This window comes from Cydia fagiglandana, chromosome 2 (assembly GCF_963556715.1).
Source record: "Cydia fagiglandana chromosome 2, ilCydFagi1.1, whole genome shotgun sequence".
Lineage (NCBI taxonomy): Eukaryota > Metazoa > Arthropoda > Insecta > Lepidoptera > Tortricidae > Cydia > Cydia fagiglandana.
In genome coordinates, this window is record NC_085933.1 from 15,914,411 (window position 1) to 15,929,822 (window position 15,412).

Here is a 15,412-nt window from a genome sequence, read left to right on the forward strand (position 1 = left end):
CTCCTTTGTAATAAGGCGAAAAATGTAAACAAATCTTTGACGTCGACTGTATGTGGCGCCGCTGCAAATAGATCGCCTCTCGTGGGCGGGGGAGGTAGAGGGAAGTGTGGGTGGTAGAACTTTAGGGGTAGTTAGTTGCGTGAAGGGAGGTGGGTCGAAATTGGACAAACTATTTTTTAGGAAGGTTTCTGTTGTTTGTTCGTACTTTTCTTTGTATTAGCCAGTTTAATTAAAATACAGATACGTTAACCATGAAATTAGTATTTAATTAGTGCCAATACTAGCACAAGATGATAAAATGTAATACTATGTTTTCCGTAGACGCGCTTAATATTGTAAACCATATAAAAAAATAAAAAAAATCTTGATCGGAATTAGTGGGGTAAATTATATCTGATTGGTTTTTACCGATATTTTATAATGGGTTTGGGTTGAAATTCAAATGAAACCAACTGCCATCGGGTTTTTTATATATTTAGAACAAGAAATGTATAGTTACAACCATTGAGGATATTAAATATCATATTGTAAAAACTATTGTATAAAGTGAAGAGAATGTGACATTTTTTCATATTTTTTTTATTCAATTATAATTAATTCCCATAAATTAATAATTATAGACACATAAATTACGTGAAAATATTAATGAATAAATTACTTAAAACAGCCAAGTAACCACTACTGATGTAAATATTTGGTTATTAATGCTTACAATAGGAATGAGTATTTTAAAAATTTCTATCCCGCTTGAAGGATATCGCGTAGCAATTTTCCAAAAACCGCTTCGGTCCCCTGAACCGAGCGTTTAAGCTCCTTATTGGTGTTTGGAAAACTTTACAATAATTCAAAAATCCTTAAACGATCTTACAAATTATCGGGAACAACATTTAATTCTAAGACACTAAAACTGAATCAATATTAGTTTGGAATTGAATTGATCTCCCTCGCCCGTTCGCGAGCCGGAGCCGCAGCCGCAGCCCTAGCCGCCGGGGCGCCGGCCGCGCCGCTCGCTCCGGGCAGCGAACCGGCCAGGGACCATGATACCAGGTTTAGTGTTGTCTTAATTCCATCTACTATTTCTTGTGCAACTCAAACTCCCCACAAAAGCTATAATGAAGTAGAGGTAATTATTAAACCGACACAATAAGTATATAGAAATACCTAACCTTTAGGTACAATATTAACTAAATCGGTTAATACGATCAACACAGACACCTACTTCTTAATTTTTATATAGGTAACCATAAAAAGACGAAAAGAAACTTCAACATTGATTTAAATACCGGAAGATCTTAAGTGTTTTTAACTTTTTTTTTCGAATTTTTTTATTAGTTTTATAAAATACGTATTTGTATCAAAGTGGAGTCAGCTAGCGAACGAGGAAATGGCTGACTGTTTCATATCTCATTTAATTATAAATATCATTGCTTTCATTGCCTAGTACACCTTAACGTTGAAGTTGGTAAAATACTTATTCAATACTTTATTTTGAGACACTTATCTTACGATGCACATTTGCTCTAATTATTTCCTATCCTTACTCGAGTCTGTTGGAAGTCGGGATGATTTACTGTGTTTTAAATACTCGCAAAGACCTCGAAAAGTATCTATGATACGGTCCATACTTTCAGGTCTCTAACAATATGGAAATATGAATGAATATTGCCTACGTTTACGTACTAGGAGTATCACATGCTACTCTGCACGATTCTGTGTTTGTCCCCATTCTATCACTTAACCTGAATGAATGGAGCCGGAGGGGCAGGCGCGAGACGTCTTGTGGTTGGACACGAGTCCGTCCCGTGCCTGCACTCCGCCCTCCGAGAAATGGGAACGAACCATTGTGCTATGCAGTTAATAGAGGAATCAACACCGAAAACGAACTTCTAATAAATAGACAGTGAAATTGATATTACATGATATTACTTTTTTATTTATTTAAATTCGAAACTATTGGTAATTTATTCACAATTCGCATTCCGAAGCTGGTCGATGCCGTTGTTATATTTACATATTTATTGCAACCTTTTTAGCGAATGGTCTAAGCGTAAAATCGACTCGTCGTTCGACGAAGCCTTGGGGTTTTCAACGCAAGTGTCTTTCCGGCCTTTTCACTGTCTATAATGATAATTACAGTGCGGCAGCACACGGCTCTCCCTGACTCCCGCCAGCGCTCGCCGACCCAATACCAGCGTAAGACGGCTTTAAGAGTTAATTTAAATTTATAATACTCCATTAAAGCTTAGTTCAACTGGTGTAAAAGCGCTGCATTTCAGGTAATAAGGACTAGGTCATCACTCGTGAAATGCAGAAATTTAGATCAAAAAGATCTCTTTAAAAATATTGCTTAGTTTATTGTCCCTTATCGACATATTATATTGCTTTCGGTTGTTTATCGCTGGTTCGCGGCGCGAGCGGGCGCAGCGCCGCCGGTGCTCCGCTTAGGTGACGATGATCATGCGAATGCGCAAAGGGAAGCGACAAGGCGCCGCGGGCTATATTATATAAAATTACGATGAGAGTAGGTACCTAAGAGCTATGCTAGAGAAACAGATCCAAAAGAGGAAGTATGGGCTGAGCAAATGGATTTTATAATTTTACGATAATATAGCCGTTGCAGCTTTGAAGTAGGTGTTGTGCAAACTTTTTGACGTATGACGTTAATAGTAACACATTTAGTCGATGTCTCGAGTTTTCTGTGGCGTCAAAATATTTCAATATATCGATGGTATTTTGTCGATACACATTTGGCACTTGCGACTTTTTTAATTATTGAGCATTTGACTAGAATAAATACAGCCTTAGTGCCACAGTCAGTATTGAAATATTTTCACGCAGAGAAGTTAACTTATGTAGATTTATGTCCTATGGAAGATATCATTTCTTCATTGTGACTTAACTAGGGTTCCAGCCTCTGGCGTTATATCTGCTTTGTGCTTGCCCGAGGCTGGGTCCTTACCAGACTACGCTGATGCATACAAATGCTATTTAGCCTTCCTATTTATCACCGATTCCTGGACAGTCATTAATGTTAGCTGCATTCTTGTCAATTGATTTACTTATTAATTATGGGCCATCAACCTACGACTGCATCATCCCTCTCCCTTAATCTTTAATATAATTTAAGATCGACCGTCACGTGTATTTATTTACTTTTATTTTTTTGCTAATTTCACAGCCTCATGTCAATTAGCCTATGCGTATTTAGAGTATTGTTTCTGTGTTGCCAATTAATTACTTTATTTTATATATTTTCTTATTTTCATTAAAAAATGTTTCAAAACACCGTTCAAAAAGTAGCCGTATGGTATTGATAATAGGGGTGCTTTTCCCTAGGCTGGGTTCGTTACCTACATTGACTGTGTCCACACCACTATTAGTAGAACGTTTTGCCGACTGCCTTACGACTATGAAGATATGAATTACAGTATATTTTTAAAATACATATAAAAATATTAAGTTAACATTATGTGTAACGTAGCGTGCTTAACTCACAATACATTTATTGCTTTTCATGTTCACGAACTACTCGACCCACTAAGCTATTGAGCACTATTATTAATTTATTATTATCTTTTTTATTATTTTGTTTAATTATTACCGAAAGAAGGGTTGACGCACAAAACATTCTACTAATACACGCTGTAAGCCACTTTACGTACCTAACGTAACGAACAACCGCTCCAAAATATTTTGAAATTTTTACTTCAATTATTATTATTATTTATTATCTAAAAAGTCGATGAGTTTTCAGTGAATACTTTGGTGTTTTCGTTTAGATTCAAACATCAGTTTAAATCTTACATTTACGCGAAAAGCAATCCCAAACTTGAAACCATATTAGGGTTAAGTTACCCTAAACAATAATTATTTACGTTTTATTTAATGAAACTTTTACCTTCCTGAGCCCGATTAATCGCCCATTATAGTAATTTCCTAATAAATAAATCAATTTAGTTTTTAAGCATTACTCAAACCGGCAAATGGATACCACCGACAATCCATCGTGGTATATTATTTACTGTAGGTATGCTATGCTAGATATATCCGCCGTCTTGAACAATTTGAACATGTGGCAAGCGCGCGAAAGCCGGTCTGAGTAAGCTTAACTTACCGAGAAGTTACGATATAAATTAGACATTAAATAAGTTAAATGCACACCTAATAGATATACACGTAAAATACAATAATTGCACGTACACTAAATTAATGAGTCGTTAAATCTAACAAAATTTGAAATTATCATTAAGGTTATTATCATCAACATTAACTCCAACTATTCTTAAAATTATCAATTATGAATAATACAATCCCTGCGAAGGGGTAAAAACTAGAATAGTTGAAATTTATATGCTGATGCAAAACAACACAAACACAACAACCACTATAACCTAAAGACGACTACATTATAGTTAGGTACAGTAGGTTAGCAAAAGTTGTGCTCGCGAACACTCCACCGCTTGCCAACCGTCGTAACGCGATCCATAATTACCATCATTTAAATTATAATCAAACTTTACACCGAAAATCTACACCTCGCTTCGGTAAAGCACTTTTCAGTATAAAATTACATACAAACATTAATCCATCGTTCCTATACCACTTGTTTTCTTTTCCATTTGGCCAATACCGACGCGAGGCCTAGTAACGAAAGTGGTAACTCACAATTTCTCTAAATTAATACAGTATCCCTAATAATATTGAAACGTATTAAGACTAAAACTGGAATCTGCAAGTCAAGCTGTATGTAAAATAAGCGAATTTTATTAAAATTAGTAATTAAATAAATTAGTAAGTCGGCCGCTAGCCATGGCCTTCGCCGCGATTACAATAAATAGACAAACAAACTGCGGTCGGCCAGGTCGGCCTAGCCCGACGCCTCCACTCATTTGTTAATATATTTTTATTAAATTAATGGCTATTAGTTATTGCACGTTTTACATTTATAATAAATATATAAATACTTGTAAATTTTAATCTCCATCTTTGGTATGTAATGAGTACCTATTAGTTAATATCTGAAATGTTACAAAACTGTTTTTTTTTTACATAATATTAAGTATATATTCTTTTTACAAAAATCGTAGGGTCGTTAGGACGGCACGATAATAATAATCTATTCAAGTTCGATGTTCTTCAATAGGTCTTGTCGGGTCGAAGTGGTTCTGAGGCGTGTCAGACGCGGCGGATTATTTAAACATTTTTCCTATTTACAAATTTTCATTTAAACTAAGACAATTAAAGCCTACTTCGAATAGACGCAGGTTCGCATCCATACATTATTATTATAGCAGGTACCGATCATATGTTTAGACATCGATTATTATTGGAAACGATATCGTTAGACTAGAGTATGCACCATAGTTCCGCGGTGGACTGTCGTCCTCCGTCGCTCCGCGTGCTGTCCCCCTTTCACGTGCGGCAAGGAAGCGCGCGCGAGCGAGACGGCGCGCTCGGCCGGGCTCGATCGATCGCCGGCCGAGCGGCCCCGAGCGCCTTCGACCACCCCCCCATTGGGGGGCGCCGCCATAGTATGTCAGATCCTTGTCAGTGTGCGTTACCGGTATCTACTACCGTAACCCGCTTCCTAGTTCCTCGTATCAAAATTTTCTCAAAAACCTAACCTACACGTCTTTCACGCCGGGCGAGCCCGTGACGCCAACTCATCTCCGCGGATCTCAATCATTTTTTAAAATTTTATCAAAACCTATCACAGTTTTTGATTAGTTTTCATCCTTAATTAGATTAATATATGATTAAAATATACATATAGATAATATATATTTTCCAATCTTTAACAATATAACACTATTTTACTTCGATTAAGTGCCTGAGAAGCGCGAGCTTCGTTCCATAACTTTTGGCCGGTCCGATATAATACTAACAGCTAGGTACGTTGTGTGAGCGACAGAATGATTTATGCATTATATATATTTGGCAAACATGGACCGGGCGCCGGATGCCGTGACGCCCCGTTGGAGACGTGACACGCACAATACGACAGACGATATGATCGCGTATAAAATCCACAAAGGAGCATTACACAATTTAGGCTATTATTGCTAATTATTCATTATATTCGAAAACTATTTCTCGTTAACCACAACCGTTCATAAGCGAAGTTTAATATCATTATTTTGTTATTGACTATTACCAATATGTATGGGTTAGTCAGGCCGTGTGACATTGCGAGCCGGCCTAGGTCGTGTCTAGTCGGTGCAGCCGGACTGGGTCCGGACCTGCGCACCGCGCCTTATACGAGCCGCCATTTTGTTTCCTGAAACACACTTAACCCAGTTCGGTATATAGGCATACGTACGTGTATATATGTCACCGGAGCGGCTTCGGACAAAGGGTCGGTGCCTTCGCTTTACAGTAAACGTAGAAAATGCGGACGTCGTCCGGTCTATTCGGGAAGACAGTCTAACTCTTGTTGTTCTGGTATCCGCGGTATGTATGGGTGCGCGCCTGGCGCGTGCCGTCCTAGCGGCCGCGGCGCCCGCGGCGCTTAGATCGTCTTGATCTTGTTGGTCTTGAAGCTGACCTGCAGCACGCGATTACCCAGCGTGTATCCGTTCAGCGACTGGATGGCCACCACGGCCTCGTCGTAGTTTGTCATTGTGATGAACCCATACCCTTTACACTTGTTGGTCTGCAGGTCTCTTATGACTTTGACGCTCTGAACGGCACCGAATGGGCCGAAGAGTTGCCAAAGCACGTTCTCCTCTGTCTCGGGCGCCAGGTTGTACACGAAGATGCACCACTCGGAGCCCACGGCTCCTGGCAGGACGCCACCCAGAAGCTCCCCGGCAAGCGGGCTGTAGCGTTGTAATCCCTTGTTGATGGCCAGAAGAGACTTGCCAGAGCTGAAGCGGCCAAGGGGCGCAGGGAATCGAAGCGCCGCCGGCAGGTACGCCGCTAACGGAGCCAAAGCTTTTCCATTGTTGGACGGGTTGTTCGCAAACTTCACTGTGATAGGCTCTGTCGCTCCCTTAGGCACTGTTCCATTCAGCTCCTGAATGGCTCTTTCGGCCTCCACGCGTTGATCAAATCGAATGAATCCCACTCCTTTAGAGAGTCCCTGTTCGCCTCCGGTGAAAGGCCGCCCGCCGGAATTTTCGCACAAAATGCGGGATGTGATGATGCGGCCGTAAGGGCTGAAGAGTCGTTCCAACTCACTCTGAGTCATAGTTTTCGGAAGCCCGGACACGTAGAGATTGGCGCCTTTGATAGCCTCGCTGCTTGGTCGTGCGTATGATACTTTGATGGTTTTGTTCTGGAGGCGAAGTCCATTGAGCGTCGCGATGGCTTTCTCCGCATCCTCCGGACGGTGGTAGTTGACGAACGCATAGCCGAGCGACTGGCCGCCGCCGTGCAGCGCATGGTTCAGAGCATCAGGGAACGCCGCCCCCTTATTCCGGATGAGCTTGCAACTCTCCACTTCACCAATACTGGAGAAAAGGCTCCGGATCTCCTCTTGAGTCATGCTCTGGGGCAGGTAGTTGATGATGAGATTGGTTTTAGACTCCTCGCCGGAGCCATTCTGTTGCTCGCTGTCGCCTTTCGACATGGTGGCTCAAATCATAAACGTAAAGAACGAAAGGGAAACGAAAAACGCGGTAAAATAAATAACACGCGTACGTCCGAATGGGTAGCGCGCGCGAGCGGTATTGCGAGGGGTGGCCCGCGCAGGCTCGCGCAGGCCGGTATCGACCGCGTTATGTAACGCCGTTCGTTCACCCCTCTCCCGGTTGGTATAGTGTCCGAAAAAACCAGATACACCCCGCATCGACCCGCCCGGGATGCTGGCCTAACCGGGTTCCGCTCTGCCCTCCATCTTAGCGCCGTGCCGGCTGCCGGAACACTCAATAACTGTCATTACACGAATTTCCTCGACTTCCACATCACCCATTCTTCTTTGATATCGTAACAACGGGCTTTAACACGTTTTAAACGAGAAGTGACGTTATTTCTAATATTACGATGTACATCTTCACATTCATTATCGAGTTGCTTTCATTGACTCTTACTTGAATGAATAATACGATCGTAGTAAAATAGGGTCTTCTGCGTTATAACATGCAGGCTACTCAACAAACAAATATATGCGTGGTAAATGCCCCGTTTTAAAAGTAGTTATAATTATTACAGTAATTTTAAGTTTTTCATGTTTTTTTAAATATGCGGGTATCTGGGCTTTTCCTTGATACATATACATTTTGTTTGAATAGCATCCTAGTGAATCAAGAAAATTTATCAATTATTATTTAGTATTACTACCTACATAAACTTAAGTTTTTTTGTTACTATCTATTACCTATATATCTTCGGTCTCGTTCGACTAAAAACTTTACTCCACTTCGGAACTAAGGCAAATGTATTCATCTGTTGAGTCTTTTTTCGTTCCTTTCTACTCGAATGAAGAATTTTTTTTCTAATTCTCGCAGATGATTTTTTCGTCGTTGCTTGTTTATACTATAAAGAGGTACGTACTTATAGGTCTCACAATGTAAGGGTAATGTAACCAGCCACCACTGGAGTGGGTCAATGTAAGTGAATTCATTCTTCTTCTTCTTCCAGTGCCATCTCCTACCGGAGGTCGGCTATCATGAGGGCTATACGAACTTTAGACATAGCTGCGCGGAATAATGAGCGTGTGCTCTGTTTGAACCATGTTCGGAGATTTTGGAGCCATGATTTCATTCTACTAAACACTTATTACATAGTATTAGGAAAATCCATTCGGTATTATGCTTAAAATAAGTTTGCCGTAAAAGACGCAAAGCTCCTAAAAACTGCAGCATTAAAGCTGTCCGTCTGAACTGAGTATAACCTTTACAACCTGAATATATGTTACTCAAAATACGTAAATTCATTCTAAAAGTCGCAAAGCAGAGTAAAGTGTAAAGGAAAACACCTCTCGTTGTCTCTCGAGTTTCCGTCCTCTGGAATATTTCTGATTTCCATATGCAAAGCGAGATGTCACATAACACGCGGTAATTTTATGCCATGCATTATTCAGATATTGAAGGGGTTTTATTTCAGATCTTGGCAACATCACGCATCAGAGTAGCTTGGATTGAAATAAATAATAAATAAATAATAATAAATAAATAAATATTATAGGACATTCTTACACAGATTGACTAAGTCCCACAGTAAGCTCAAGAAGGCTTGTGTTGTGGGTACTCAGACAACGATATATATAATATACAAATACTTAAATACATAGAAAACACCCATGACTCAGGAACAAATATCTGTATCATCATACAAATAAATGCCCTTACTGGGATTCGAACCCAGGACCATCGGCTTCGCAGGCAGGGTCACTACCCACTAGGCCAGACCGGTCGTCAAAAATTATATTTGCTGTATTAGGATTTTTCTCTCAATGTTAGCTATGTGCATGTTACAGAAAGGATTTACTATAGGGTGTACTATTTTATTAACACTATAAGTTATTAAAAATGTATTTGATTTTTTTTGTAATATTTACAAAGAATCCAGCTTTTTGAAATTGCGTCCTAATTATATTTACTTACCCAATTTTCACGAGTGGGAGATATTGTTTCTTTTTTGACAGGTCCTTAATTTATCCAAATATTTTTTAATGTATGGTTCTCTATTATGTATAAAAGTACTATCGAAACACCTATCAAGTTATACTCTGATGAAAATTCGAGGATATTCTTACATAAAATATTAACATAGGAACATTTAAGGTGATTTGGATATTCTTATAATAACATGTGTATTTCCTATTGGAAACACTAAATGCTGATGGAGAACATTTTTGTTCCTATTAACGATATTCTCTTCTTCTAAGTCGGTCCCTCGCTGCTGAGGATCCTGACGATGTAATAATATATTTAACGATTATTATTATTCTCAGATTTTTATGTTAATAGGTACGAGGTACTGCCATAATAGGGCCGGTAGCGTGGAAATGGAAATTTTACCGAGGTAACGTTAGGTATAGGTATATGGGCGCCTCGGTTCCATCGCTTAAACTATAAACTTGACAAGAAAATTGCAAATGCAGAGTATAGTCCAAAACAACATGACCTTTTTATTCTGGTCGTTGGATAAGGTGGTCAAAAATATCGATCCATGATGGTCAAGTTTGAGACGATGGTAACAATTCAGAAGACTTGCAGTGCATCTCATGCGCTCCAATAAGTACGAGCGGAACGCAAAATGATACGACTGCCAGGACATTTCATATGCATCAATCGTATCATAACCACAACCAACATCACAACCTTAATAAAGTGTTTAATTTGAATCGCTTCCTCACTGGTGTTAGTACTTGCTACGAGCTACGGCGTAGCACATACTACGTCAACGATTCACCTACCCTCTATTGGTACGAATATGAAGCTTACAGGCTAATGGCCAATACGAGTTGTAGTTGTTCGATGATCTGTATTTGATTAGATTTAGATTATGATATCGATTTCGAATACGAGGAAAGTAAAATGTGTGTTTTTTAAACATGACTAAGTATACATTTTTGTAGTATTTTTGAGGGTAGTTTGAACCAACAATTTAGGCAAAAGTATCGTTATTTATGGAATCAAATATCAGAATCGAAATTGTATAACAAATCCATTTATACCCAAATTTAAATTGCTTATCGTTAAAAAATTAATTAAATCGTACTAGGAAGTTAAAATGCTCTAGTGCAGAAACGTACCATTTTCTGCACACCTTTTAGAACAACAATGACCCACTTTCAGAGCATGAGAAATGAAAACGTAATATCTTCATAAAATAAGCCTCAAAGTCAAGCCGTTTTAGAGATGAATGACAACGTTCTTGTGGATATATACTCGTACATGTAACCACTAAGAACTCGACACGATAATATACCGTCTTCATACCACATACTATAGGCCCGATTCGGATTATGAAATAGACATCTATTAGACATCACCAAGATACGATAACGATATGTTTAAGATCTAACCTGTCAAATTTGACATCTGCGCGATTCTGGAGATACTCTTGAACGATTTTCACAGGATATGACTTAAAGATCTAATTCACATCTATTTAATAGATATATCTTACTCTATCTAACGTAAAAGTGACATTAGTTGCCCAAATTGCGTTGCAAAAGAGAACTAGTTGATATCTAAACTATAAAGTATCTAGAATGGATCTAGAACGTGTCGTCTCTTGTGAATATCTTGAAGTTCGACTACGGCAGTATAATATCCGTACGGTCGGGGGTAAAAATAGGAAGTTCATGCAGTATGCAGGCGGTTGCCACGTCGGTTTGCACGTAAATAAGCCTGCGCTCCAGGTGGCCAGGGCTGCCGTTGCACAGAAGCTACTTGTACCTATTAAAATATAACTGAATATCTGAAAAAAGCGAACCCTCACTACACTTTCATCTATTTTACTTCGTTCCTTTTATGGTGTTTGCAATTCAAACAAAAGTACGATGCTAAAAATACTAGGGAATGCAACCGGTAAATATTTAGTATGAGAAATGCCTGTAATTTACCTGTCCGTCGGTAATTCTCATACAATTTCTTAACCAGTTTGCATTCCCTAGAGTACCTATACGGGTGCGGTACCAGAATCATGCGCGTATCCTCAGATACTTCGGACATGTGCCGCGACGTGGAGAGCAGGCCATGGAGAGACTTGTTGTCCAGGGACGGGTCAATGGCTGTAGGTCAAGAGGACGTTCCCCAATGCGTTGGACAGATCAGATAAAAGCCCTTACCAAGACTCCACTTAACACATGTGCCAGAGAAGCATCTGCCAGGGAGAACTGGCGTAGAATCGTTCGTCGTTCAACGTGACCACGACTGCTCTGCCAAGAGTAATTCGAAGGAGAACAAGAAGACCAGAATCATGAGATCATGATGGGATGATGTATTGCCTTCTGGACTAGGCTAAACAAGTCATACTGCCCTAGTCGAACTTTAAGATATGAAATAAAATGAGGAGTTAAGTTTAAATATGTCAATAATAATAGATCTAAAAAACCGGGCAAGTGCGAGTCGGACTCGCGGACGAAGGGTTCCGTACCATAATGCAAAAAAAAAACAAAAAAAGCAAAAAAAAAACGGTCACCCATCCAAGTACTGACCACTCCCGACGTTGCTTAACTTTGGTCAAAAAATCACGTTTGTTGTATGGGAGCCCTATTTAAATCTTTATTTTATTTTGTTTTTAGTATTTGTTGTTATAGCGGCAACAGAAATACATCATCTGTGAAAATTTCAACTGTCTAGCTATCACGGTTCGTGAGATACAGCCTGGTGACAGACGGACGGACGGACGGACGGACGGACAGCGAAGTCTTAGTAATAGGGTCCCGTTTTACCCTTTGGGTACGGAACCCTAAAAACGATATGGATTAGATGTGTCAGTGTCAAAAGTAACGTTTTTGTTTTAAGAAACGTTACTAGATCTTTTAACTGACGTATCTGAAAGTTCGAATCGGGTCGATAAAATAAATAAGGATTAAAGACAGAGCCAATGATAGAGAGCAGAGCAGAGTATTGATAAATCCCAAATGTCATTATTAAATCTTACATGTATAGATATTACTGTAAACATACCCAAGAACAATGACAACAGGACACTTACCTACATGGAATTCAGTACAGTATGTTAATACTATTCATCGTAGTTAAATAGAGATAGATTAGATAGGAAATTTCCTGTCTTAACACAGATCATGTCTTGGACGCTATTATGCTCCGTATTGCCTAGTAGTTAAAAGCGCTTAAAAAGTGAGACTTTTGCGACACTTTTTTTAATTTTCACAAAGCTTCTGATTTGTGTTATCGCACCTCGTTTTATCTTCGCAGATCTTTTTCCGCTTGTCACAGCCCTGTGCAACAATTTAAATGCTAATTCCACGGCAAAGGCTTTATCGTGGTTTATACCGAAATGCGAAGATGAAAGATAGCTCTCACGGAAAATATTTTGCCTGGGCAAAGTAATATAATGTTGTTCTTTGTTGTTCACGTTGTTTACGTTTTATGACATTCTAAAACTACCATTAACTACTATGTAGGTATTAGAACCTATGGTCGATCGCTGGGAGTTCTTACGTGGCGACCGCATACCTACAGGAGTCCAGAAGATGCATTTTAGAGAAGTCGCAGAAACACTAATGGTATTTTAGGTAAGACGAGGCTTTAGGGCCCCCCCCACATCTGGCGTCTTTCGAGCGTCGGCGTCTGTCGGCGTCTGGTCAGCGCTATGGAAAATGACGTCGATGCGCAGTTGCGTCGACGTTGCGTCGACGTTGCGTCGAGCAGGGCCATAGAGTTGTAGACGCCGACGCTCGAAAGACGCTAGATGTGGGGGGGCCCTTAGTCGGCACTTGGCACAGGGACCTTATACAGTGAAACTTGGATAAGTGGGATCTCAAGGGACGAGCAAATTTGTCTCACTTAAAGAGGTTTTCCACTTACCCAGGCTCCCAGTTAGCCAGGTACAAATAAATTTCTATCTCATTTACAGAGGCTTCCATTAATAGAGGTGAGAATAGAGTATATTTCAGTTATAGAGGTGGTTAATATACTTGGTCAAGCAGATCTTGTCAGTAAAAAAAGGCGGCAAATTTGAAAAATGTAGGCGCGAAGGGATATCGTCCCATAGAAAATTTGAATTTCGCGCCTTTTTCTACTGACAAGATTTGCTTGACCATCTATACAGGGTGATTCAGGAGACGTGAGCAGGACTAACACTACGCATTTCGTAAATTATAAGCAACTGTTTCGTATCAGTATTAGTGGGGTTAACGTTAATTTTCTAGTCGTGTTGAAAAAAAAACTTATTAATTTAGTCACCCTGCAATTAGAATACTAAACTACCGATATTCTGTGTCAAATTGAATGTCATCACGGTCTGGTTACTTTTGAAAACTCGTATCTCACTCAAATTTGACAGTTTATTTCTTTGTAATCATAATGCTGTCATTACGGTTAAAGAGGTTTTATTATTATTAATTAGGTCTTGTGGGGTGACCATGATTGTAGAGAATTAAATTTGCCCTCGCCAAAAAGTTAAATAATTGGAAAAAGTGTGGTTGTTTCACCTAAATACGACGGTGATCGATCAATTATCAGTTACTGAGTATGCAGGATTAGTCCTGCTCACGTCTCATGAATCACCCTGTATAAGGTATTTAGTAATTATCTTTAAAAATAAATAAGGTAAAATAATCCTTGTCCCTAAATATTTTTTAAGTCTGTTTAAATATTTCTTTGTATTTATTTAGAATGATTCTCCAAAGGATCGATATTTCAAATTTAAATTAAATTTGATACGGACTTCATTGCGTATTAGAAATTTAATAAATGAAAATTTATTTTTTCGTGTTACTTATCAAAATTTCAGCTTTCGTTTCGATAGTTTTAACTACTTACATAAATTAACTAAATCAATCTTGAAGTTGTTTAGACACAATTAGGCATATGTGGAATTTGTGGATAGACTAAGAGTTAGTAAGAATACGGAAATTGGCCAATGAAGTCTAAGTTAGAGAGGTCATAGATTGACGTTATCTCAGATACAGAAGTCAATCCCCTATAAAAACAATTAGGAAAATGTAATCTTATAAATATAGTCTCAGTAAAAGAGGTAAAATACACTCTCTGTCTCAGTTATAGAGGTAAATGTGACTAAAATCACAACAACGAATCCCAGTTATAGAGGTTCGTTTTTTCTCAGTAACAGAGGTAATTCAGTGCTAAAGTGTCGGGACCGCACCATGAGTCCCAGCTATAGAGGTTTCTCACTTATCCAGGTCCCACTTAACCAGGTTTCACTGTATATACTTATTAACCCCTTATTCATAAAAGTGATTTAATGATGGTACCTGATGGTAGCGGCAGCATGTATGATGATGTCAGTCTCTTCAAGGATCCTCTGACGATCAGCAGAGCTGAGGCCGAGATCTGGTTCGCTGGTTGCTCTTGAGATGAGGGTCATCTTGCCAGAGTCTGGACTATGCTTAAGATCAAAAGTGGATCAAGGTCTGACACCTTAATCATAAACGCGCTACAAACCTCAATTAGCTAACAATCGTTTGTCTTTATTAGCTGTTATTTTGACTTGTTTGTAAGAAAGAAATAAAACATAATTTAACTTTTAAACATAAATCAGGCCCGTAAAGTTTTATGAATAAGGGGGTTAAACTTTATTGCAGTAACGGATAAAAATGTACAAATGTCGGACTTAATACCAAAAGGCATTCTCAAGTATCCACAACATACATTTTTACGATTTCGCATAACAAGGTCAAATCTTGGGTTCAATGAACTCCACCCCAGATATCTTGCGAATTTCCCTTATATGAGAATTACTTGTATTAAGATAAAATGTTATAAGTGACGCCGCACTGATCGGTAAGGAAACAATGCTCAAAACTTAA

At 39.1% G+C, this 15,412-nt stretch overlaps 1 protein-coding gene across 1 annotated transcript; it reads right to left on the reverse strand.

Annotated features, from left to right (window-relative positions):
• Nucleotides 1-1,566: 1,566 nt before the first annotated feature.
• LOC134677039 (ELAV-like protein 4) lies at nucleotides 1,567-7,892 on the reverse strand. The gene has a single exon (XM_063535469.1). It carries the CDS (start codon nucleotides 7,568-7,570, stop codon nucleotides 6,509-6,511), a length of 1,062 nt encoding a protein of 353 aa, XP_063391539.1. The 5' UTR covers nucleotides 7,571-7,892; the 3' UTR covers nucleotides 1,567-6,508.
• Nucleotides 7,893-15,412: the final 7,520 nt, after the last annotated feature.

Excerpts from the sequence above, each read along its gene's own strand:
- LOC134677039 (XM_063535469.1), bottom strand. The coding sequence starts at position 7,570 with ATGTCGAAAGGCGACAGCGAGCAACAGAATGGCTCCGGCGAGGAGTCT.